The 10,149-nt window shown below is 42.3% G+C and overlaps 1 protein-coding gene across 1 annotated transcript; it reads right to left on the bottom strand.

Annotated features, from left to right (window-relative positions):
- Positions 1 to 955: 955 nt before the first annotated feature.
- On the bottom strand, positions 956 to 2,709 carry LOC127918417 (cilia- and flagella-associated protein 251-like). Its single transcript, XM_052501682.1, has 3 exons — positions 2,076 to 2,709; positions 1,560 to 1,657; positions 956 to 1,319 (listed from the first exon to the last, which is right to left on the bottom strand). The coding sequence occupies exons 1-3, from the start codon at positions 2,419 to 2,421 to the stop codon at positions 1,119 to 1,121; spliced, it is 645 nt and encodes a 214-aa protein (XP_052357642.1). The 5' UTR covers positions 2,422 to 2,709; the 3' UTR covers positions 956 to 1,118.
- Between the last annotated feature and the right edge of the window lie 7,440 nt (positions 2,710 to 10,149).

Here is a 10,149-nt window from a genome sequence, read left to right as displayed (position 1 = left end):
CTCTCTAAAGCTAACTTTCATCAAGGTTTTATATGGTCAATTGGTTTCTCTCTAAAGCTAACTTTCATCAAGGTTTTATATGGTCTATTGTTTCTCTCTAAAGCTAACTTTCATCAAGGTTTTATATGGTCTATTGGTTTCTCTCTAAATCTAACTTTCATCAAGGTTTTATATGGTCTATTGGTTTCTCTCTCTAAAGCTAACTTTCATCAAGGTTTTATATGGTCAATTGGTTTTATATGGTCTTTCTCTCTAAAGCTAACTTTCATCAAGGTTTTATATGGTCTATTGGTTTCTCTCTAAAGCTAACTTTCATCAAGGTTTTATATCAGGTTTTATATGGTCTATTGGTTTCTCTCTAAAGCTAACTTTCATCAAGGTTTTATATGGTCTATTGGTTTCTCTCTAAAGCTAACTTTCATCAAGGTTTTATATGGTCTATTGGTTTCTCTCTAAATCTAACTTTCATCAAGGTTTTACTATGGTCTATCTCTAAAGTCATCAAGGTTTTATATGGTCTTCTCTCTAAAGCTAACTTTCATCAAGGTTTTATATGGTCTATTGGTTTCTCTCTAAATCTAACTTTCATCAAGGTTTTATATGGTCAATTGGTTTCTCTCTAAAACTAAAGGTTTTATATGGTCTATTGGTTTCTCTTAAAGCTAACTTTCATCAAGGTTTTATATGGTCAATTGGTTTTCTCTCTAAAACTAACTTTCATCAAGGTTTTATATGGTCAATTGGTTTCTCTCTAAATCTAACTTTCATCAAGGTTTTATATGGTCATTGGTTTCTCTCTAAAACTAACTTTCATCAAGGTTTTATATGGTCTATTGGTTTCTCTCTAAAGCTAACTTTCATCAAGGTTTTATATGGTCAATTGGTTTCTCTCTAAAACTAACTTTCATCAAGGTTTTTATATAATGGTTTCTCTCTAAAACAACTTTCATCAAGGTTTTATATGGTCAATTGGTTTCTCTCTTTTCATTGGCAGAATCCTTTTTCAGTGTTATGATATTCATAACATCCATATACACCAGTCTATCTTCCTGTCAACTAACAGAACTCTGCTGGTTGTCCTGGTAACAGATACCGGTGGGCAGATCTATTGTATTTGTTCAAACTAAACTACAGCACTTACTTTGATGAGTCAAATCTGATCCTTTCTTCTCTTCTCCTCTTCTCACAGTTCCACTCAGCCCCGTTGTTTTCCTGCAGTCCACCAGCAGCACAGACAACCTCTTCATACCCAGCAGTAAGGTGCTACCGGGAGAGGCACGACACGGGGACTCCGGGAGGGAGGAAGGGCTAGCGTTGTCCTGGTAACCATAAAGAGGGGACACAGACACATATCATTATGGATGCTGATGTCACTGTTGTCATGAAGTGCTTTACAGAAACACAGCCCCCGATAGAGCAAGCTGTATGCTAGACCAGATCAAGCTGTATGCTAGACCAGACCAAGCTGTATGCTAGACCAGACCAAGCTGTATGCTAGACCAGACCAAGCTGTATGCTAGACCAGACCAAGCTGTATGCTAGACCAGACCAAGCTGTACCATCTGGTGTTCTGATCTGGAGAGACTCTTCTCTTCCTCGTCAGCATCAGGATGTTGTTGAGGCTCCCCAGAGGATCCACCATAGTCATGTCTCTCTCCTGTGTGAATGAGAACATCAAAAATATGGTAAACTTATGATATTCTATTGCAATCACAGAGTCTTACAAGAGGCATGACTATATCTAAAAAGTCCTAAAATGGCCACTTTCATCATGATTTTGTACAATATTGTCTGTGTTAAAGGGTGGTTCCACAAAGGGTGCCTTTAAGTAGACATTATGCACCTATATTGAATTTTAAAAGCCTATTATTTTAGATGAAGTGTACTTTAATATAGACCACCCGGAGAATTCAATATATCTCATTTAAAAGTCCCAAAACTATATGTACCCCTTAACAATTCCTACAGTACTGAACAACATATTCAAGTGTAGAACTTCAGTAGAATGCCCCTTTCAAACCCCACATTAGTTCAACAACGGCATAGTTTGTGCCCCTGTTTAAGACAGTACTCACTGGTGTTAATCGGATCTTCAGTCTCCTCCTCTTTCACTCCCAAAACGTTTTCTTCCTCCTGTTTTATTGAGATAGCCTCCTCTTCCTCTTTTGCTCTAAAAGGGTCTTCCTCTTCTTTCTCTACATTCTCTTCTTTCAATGTTATGGCATCTTCCTCCTCTTTGATTCTGAAAGCTTCTACCTCCTCCTCCTCCACGCTGACAACCTCTTTCCCATCTTCCTCTTTCACTGTAATATCATCCTCTTCTTTCAATGTGATAGCCTCCTCTTCCTCCTTTTTCATCCTGAAAGCTTCTTCCTCTCCTTTCATCGGAGCTTCTTTCTCCTTCAGGTTTAGTGAGCTCATGCCAGTTCGCAGTTGTAAAGAGAACTTGTTCTCAACTAGTCTACCTGGTTAAATAAAGGTGAAATAAATAAAAAATGCTCCGGGAGATTAGCCTAGTGCAGAACCAATGTAACACATTTGCTAATTTAACAAGCAAATTGCGTTTAAATGAACGAGTAGATAGGTAAACAGTATGATGTTCTAAACACTAAGATTAATATACACAATATTTGATTGGTCTAAAGATCTTAAACGTTTCAGTTTTATGTTTGCTAGCAAACCACCGCGATGGGTGAATCAGAAAGCCCTTTGTCGCTGTTGAAGACGCCTACTGTTCCGTCCACTAGATTATACGTCACGCAAGAAGCATCACCCGAAAGACTCACATCGCCGCCTGCTGACTGGAGTGGGTAACGCAGACTGGGGGAAAAAATCCATTACAACGTCTATTCTGGCAAGCAATGTTATAAGAAGTAATTTAAAAACAACCAGATGTTATGTGTTCTCTTACTTCTTACAGCCAATACTTTCCTCCAGAATTGGCCTGCCCATTAGACAGGATTAGGTGACAGATTGACGAGGGTGGCATATTCCAAGCTAAATTGACCACGGTTCATCGGTAACAACACATAATAACACCTCACATAATGCTGCCCAAAAATAATGAAAACTTCTCTCACCCAGTGGCATATGGGCTATTTAGGTGAGTGTTGATGTTGCCACATGAAGCAGTGCCCACTTTGGAAAAGGTGACATGGACAGATAGGACTCTACCTGTGTAGAGAAAGATGCCCCTTTGCCCTTCCTGTCTCTGAAGTGCCCTTTTGGGTGGTGATATAATTTGTTTTCATTTTTTGCCGTAGTTATTCTGAACCTACTGCCTGCAAGTTGTTGTTATCTTCACCCAATAAATTAAAATATCTAAGATTTGTTTTTCTATTTTTCTCAGACTTCAAAAGTGGTCTCCTGATGTGGTTTAAGTATTGTTGGGGACTTATAACATCCAATGTTGTTGTTTGTCTACTAACAGTGTGATTTTGAGAGTGAAAAAACAGAAAAAACAGGGACAAATCAGAAACCTTTAAAAACTAAACGTAGAATATATATTAGATATTAGGTCCCTGAATGGTCAAAAACCTCTTCAAGTAGAAGTACGTTTATAACACAGAATATCTTACAGGTCGACCCTCTCTCACTCTCTCTCATCATGTCACAAGCTGTCAGGCTCCCAGATGAAGGGCAATAAAAGGCCTCAGCTCACTCAACTTCCCCCTCCCTCTCCAACAGCCATCAACCCAGAACATACTGAAGACAGAACATCTAAAAGATCATCTGGGAATCCTTTCTTCCTCATGGAGCTTTTTTGTTAAAAATGAGTTGAATATTCAATGTGATGTTTGTCCAGTGGCTTCGGAAAATATTCAGACACCTTTTGTTACATTACAGCTTATTCTAAAATGTATTACATTCAATTTGTTCCTCATCAATCGACACACAATAACCCAATAATAATTGCATTTACCACAAGTGGACTCCAATCAAGTTGTAGAAACATCTCAAGGATGATCAATGGGAACAGGATGCACCTGAGCTCAATTCCGAGGATCAGAGCAAAGGGTCTAAAAACTTATGTAAATAAGATTTATGTTTTTTGTTTTAAATAAATTTGGTAAAATTTCTAAAAGCCTTTTATCGCTTCATCATTATGTGGTATTGTTTGTAGATTGCTGAGGAAATTGTTTAATTTAATCAATTTTAGAATAAGATGTAACGTAACAAAAAGTGGAAAAAGTCACGGGGTCTGAATACTTTCCAAAGGCATTGGAAGTGATTGAGGACAGAGCATCGTTACTATATTCTAATTACAATCATTGACCCATAAGAGAACACCTGACCAAAGCCAGACGTGACCCATACAGAATTAAAACAACATTATTCTTAATGAGAAATATAATCTAATAAACAAATGTTTGCATAACCAAAGACATGAAAACTGGCACCAACATTGTATTTAACTAGGATTTCATATGGCCAGGAAGGTCATTGAGAATAACAATAGACAATAGTTATTGTTGCTAGTTCAGGGATGAAGATGGTGCAGGTTCATGAATGTTAAAGATGTGTTCACAGTGTGGATGTTGACAGAGGGGGATTCCAACCCCAAAGTAATAGTGGTACAAAATATCATAAAGGTCATTTAACATTCTGGTTTAGGGGGTAATAACTTTATGGAAACCACTATTCACACTGTGTACAGACATAGAAAACCATCACATCAAGGAGGTGTAACAGTGATGAATGGCTATTCAATGGACAACAGTAGTCTTCTGTAACAAGCAATACGTGGTAAATATGTTTACATACATCCATGACTGAATGGTTTCAAGAAGTCCTGGTTTCATAAGTAAATTGTAACCAGTCCTCAATCAGCAGTCTGAATTAACCCAGAGGCACCACAACATCAATGTTAAGAGACGTTTGGAAGTAAGTAAGTAAGTAACAAGTAAGGTGCAAAGAGCTGATTTACCTAATTAACCCAGAGGCACCACAACATCAACCTTTAGAGAAGTTTGGAAGCAAGTAAGTAAGTAACAAGGTAGGTGCAAAGAGCTGATTTACATAACTCTGTACAGACCAAAGGAATTCCCAGAGCTAGCCATCCCTGAGACTGTGTATGATAACACCAACTCTTACCTCTAATGGTTATTGTTGATGTTTGCTACAGAGGAGTTATTGTCAAAGAGCTTTATAAATGCCAAGAGAGCAATGAATGGACCTACGTGACCACAAAGAGGGTCAGCCTACTTCCTGATGGAGAATGCAGGGACGTGTACTGAACCTGTACCCATAATAAAACAAAGTGCACTATGGTCAAATGCATCTAATGGCTTTAATGAAGTGGCAGCTGTTATAGATGATGTCACCATAGTCTAGGACCAGTAAGAACATCGATTGAATGATCTGCTTTGTACTATTAAGCAAGAGGCCTGACCTCTTTCTATAGAAGACCATTTTAATACTCAGCATCTTAATGAACAAACTCATCATTATGTTGTTTAAAAGACTGCTTAACGTCTAGACAGAAACCCAGCCTAAAACCCCAACTCAGCATCTTAATTAACTAACTAATCAATCAACTGAACTTCAGATACACCATACAAGGTACATACACTTCAATCATTGGAATCATTTTTGTTCACTCTAGAAAACAACACGTACTTAGTTTTACACAGATTCAATAATAATTGAAGGCCAGAAAAGGTTTTCTGTAAAATAATGACAGCATACTGAAGTTCAGATAGAGCCCGATCAGCATACTGAAGTTCAGATAGAGCCCGATCAGCATACTGAAGTTCAGTTAGAGCCCGATCAGCATACTGAAGTTCAGATAGAGCCCGATCAGCATACTGAAGTTCAGATAGAGCCTGATCAGCATACTGAAGTTCAGACAGAGCCCGATCAGCATACTGTAGTTCAGATAGAGCCCGATCAGCATACTGTAGTTCAGATAGAGCCCGATCAGCATACTGTAGTTCAGATAGAGCCCGATCAGCATACTGTAGTTCAGATAGAGCCCGATCAGCATACTGAAGTTCAGATAGAGCCCGATCAGCATACTGAAGTTCAGATAGAGCCCGATCAGCATACTGAAGTTCAGATAGAGCCTGATCAGCATACTGAAGTTCAGATAGAGCCCGATCAGCATACTGTAGTTCAGATAGAGCCCGATCAGCATACTGTAGTTCAGATAGAGCCCGATCAGCATACCGTAGTTCAGATAGAGCCCGATCAGCATACTGTAGTTCAGATAGAGCCCGATCAGCATACTGTAGTTCAGATAGAGCCCGATCAGCATACTGTAGTTCAGATAGAGCCCGATCAGCATACTGTAGTTCAGATAGAGCCCGATCAGCATACTGTAGTTCAGATAGAGCCCGATCAGCATACTGTAGTTCAGATAGAGCCCGATCAGCATACTGTAGTTCAGATAGAGCCTGATCAGCATACTGTCGTTCGGATAGAGCCTGATCAGCATACTGTAGTTCAGATAGAGCCCGATCAGCATACTGGCGTTCAGATAGAGCCCGATCAACATACTGTAGTTCAGATAGAGCCCGATCAGCATACTGTAGTTCAGATAGAGCCCGATCAGCATACTGGCGTTCAGATAGAGCCCGATCAGCATACTGTAGTTCAGATAGAGCCCGATCAGCATACTGTAGTTCAGATAGAGCCTGATCAGCATACTGTAGTTCAGATAGAGCCCGATCAGCATACTGTACTTCAGATAGAGCCTGATCAGCATACTGTAGTTCAGATAGAGCCCGATCAGCATACTGTACTTCAGATAGAGCCTGATCAGCATACTGTAGTTCAGATAGAGCCTGATCAGCATACTGTAGTTCAGATAGAGCCTGATCAGCATACTGTCGTTCAGATAGAGCCTGATCAGCATACTGTAGTTCAGATAGAGCCCGATCAGCATACTGGCGTTCAGATAGAGCCCGATCAGCATACTGTAGTTCAGATAGAGCCCGATCAGCATACTGGCGTTCAGATAGAGCCCGATCAGCATACTGTAGTTCAGATAGAGCCTGATCAGCATACTGTAGTTCAGATAGAGCCCGATCAGCATACTGCCGTTCAGATAGAGCCCGATCAGCATACTGTAGTTCAGATAGAGCCTGATCAGCATACTGTAGTTCAGATAGAGCCTGATCAGCATACTGTAGTTCAGATAGAGCCTGATCAGCAGGGTGGGCAATATAGTAAACAACTGTATCGTCTGCATACAGATGCAGGTAACAGTTTATTTTGACAAGACAATATTGTTAATGTAAACAATATAGTTGTTTATTAGACATTCTAACATATAACACAATGCCGAGGTACTAAAGATTTTATATGCAACATTTGACACACAAAAGTACTCGTTACAATTTTGAATGTTAAGCTCTACTAAACAGAGAACATCCCTGGTCATACCTACTGCCTTTGATCTGGCTCCACTAAACAGAGACCATCCCTGGTCATACCTACTGCCTCTGATCTGAGCTCCACTAAACAGAGAACATCCCTGGTCATACCTACTGCCTCTGATCTGAGCTCCACTAAACAGAGAACATCCCTGGTCATACCTACTGCCTCTGATCTGAGCTCCACTAATCAGAGACCATTCCTGGTCATACCTACTGCCTCTGATCTGAGCTCCACTAAACAGAGAACATCCCTGGTCATACCTACTGCCTCTGATCTGAGCTCCACTAAACAGAGAACATCCCTGGTCATACCTACTGCCTCTGATCTGAGCTCCACTAATCAGAGACCATCCCTGGTCATACCTACTGCCTCTGATCTGAGCTCTACTAAACAGAGAACATCCCTGGTCATACCTACTGCCTCTGATCTGAGCTCTACTAAACAGAGACCATCCCTGGTCATACCTACTGCCTCTGATCTGAGCTCTACTAAACAGAGACCATCCCTGGTCATACCTACTGCCTCTGATCTGAGCTCCACTAAACAGAGACCATCCCTGGTCATACCTACTGCCTCTGATCTGAGCTCCACTAAACAGAGACCATCCCTGGTCATACCTACTGCCTCTGATCTGAGCTCCACTAAACAGAGACCATCCCTGGTCATACGTACTGCCTCTGATTTGAGCTCCACTAAACAGAGACCATCCCTGGTCATACCTACTGCCTCTGATCTGAGCTCCACTAAACAGAGACCATCCCTGGTCATACCTACTGCCTCTGATCTGAGCTCTACTAAACAGAGACCATCCCTGGTCATACCTACTGCCTCTGATCTGAGCTCCACTAAACAGAGACCATCCCTGGTCATACCTACTGCCTCTGATCTGAGTTCCACTAAACAGAGAACATCCCTGGTCATACCTACTGCCTCTGATCTGAGCTCCACTAAACAGAGACCATCCCTGGTCATACCTACTGCCTCTGATCTGAGCTCCACTAAACAGAGACCATCCCTGGTCATACCTACTGCCTCTGATCTGAGCTCCACTAAACAGAGACCATCCCTGGTCATTCCTACTGCCTCTGATCTGGCTCTACTAAACAGAGACCATCCCTGGTCATTCCTACTGCCTCGGATCTGGCTCTACTAAACAGAGACCATCCCTGGTCATTCCTACTGCCTCTGATCTGGCTCTACTAAACAGAGACCATCCCTGGTCATACCTACTGCCTCTGATCTGGCTCCACTAAACAGAGACCATCCCTGGTCATACCTACTGCCTCTGATCTGGCTCCACTAAACAGAGACCATCCCTGGTCATACCTACTGCCTCTGATCTGAGCTCTACTAAACAGAGACCATCCCTGATCATACCTACTGCCTCTGATCTGGCTCCACTAAACAGAGACCATCCCTGGTCATTCCTACTGCCTCTGATCTGGCTCCACTAAACAGAGAACAACCCTGGTCATTCCTACTGCCTCTGATCTGGCTCCACTAAACAGAGACCATCCTGGTCATACCTACTGCCTCTGATCTGGCTCCACTAAACAGAGACCATCCCTGGTCATACCTACTGCCTCTGATCTGGCTCCACTAAACAGAGACCATCCCTGGTCATACCTACTGCCTCTGATCTGGCTCCACTAAACAGAGACCATCCCTGGTGATACCTACTGCCTCTGATCTGAGCTCTACTAAACAGAGAACATCCCTGGTCATACCTACTGCCTCTGATCTGGCTCCACTAAACAGAGACCATCCCTGGTCATACCTACTGCCTCTGATCTGAGCTCTACTAAACAGAGACCATCCCTGGTCATACCTACTGCCTCTGATCTGGCTCTACTAAACAGAGAACATCCCTGGTCATACCTACTGCCTCTGATCTGGCTCTACTAAACAGAGAACATCCCTGGTCATACATACTGCCTCTGATCTGGCTCTACTAAACAGAGACCATCCCTGGTCACACCTACTGCCTCTGATCTGGGTCTACTAAACAGAGACCATCCCTGGTCATACCTACTGCCTCTGATCTGAGCTCTACTAAACAGAGAACATCCCTGGTCATACATACTGCCTCTGATCTGGCTCTACTAAACAGAGACCATCCCTGGTCATACCTACTGCCTCTGATCTTGCTCTACTAAACAGAGACCATCCCTGGTCATACCTACTGCCTCTGATCTGAGCTCCACTAAACAGAGACCATCCCTGGTCATACCTACTGCCTCTGATCTGGCTCCACTAAACAGAGACCATCCCTGGTCATTCCTACTGCCTCTGATCTGGCTCTACTAAACAGAGACCATCCCTGGTCATACCTACTGCCTCTGATCTGAGCTCTACTAAACAGAGAACATCCCTGGTCATACCTACTGCCTCTGATCTGGCTCTACTAAACAGAGACCATCCCTGGTCATTCCTACTGCCTCTGATCTGAGCTCTACTAAACAGAGACCATCCCTGGTCATACCTACTGCCTCTGATCTGAGCTCCACTAAACAGAGACCATCCCTGGTCATTCCTACTGCCTCTGATCTGGCTCTACTAAACAGAGAACATCCCTGGTCATACCTACTGCCTCTGATCTGAGCTCTACTAAACAGAGACCATCCCTGGTCATACCTACTGCCTCTGATCTGAGCTCCACTAAACAGAGACCATCCCTGGTCATTCCTACTGCCTCTGATCTGGCTCTACTAAACAGAGAACATCCCTGGTCATACCTACTGCCTCTGATCTGGCTCCACTAAACAGAGA

The sequence above is a fragment of the Oncorhynchus keta genome, unplaced genomic scaffold, assembly GCF_023373465.1.
Source record: "Oncorhynchus keta strain PuntledgeMale-10-30-2019 unplaced genomic scaffold, Oket_V2 Un_contig_14136_pilon_pilon, whole genome shotgun sequence".
In the NCBI taxonomy this organism is placed as follows: Eukaryota; Metazoa; Chordata; class Actinopteri; order Salmoniformes; family Salmonidae; genus Oncorhynchus; species Oncorhynchus keta.
Note: the sequence above shows the minus strand (reverse complement) of the source record. Positions and strands in the feature narration are given on the sequence as shown.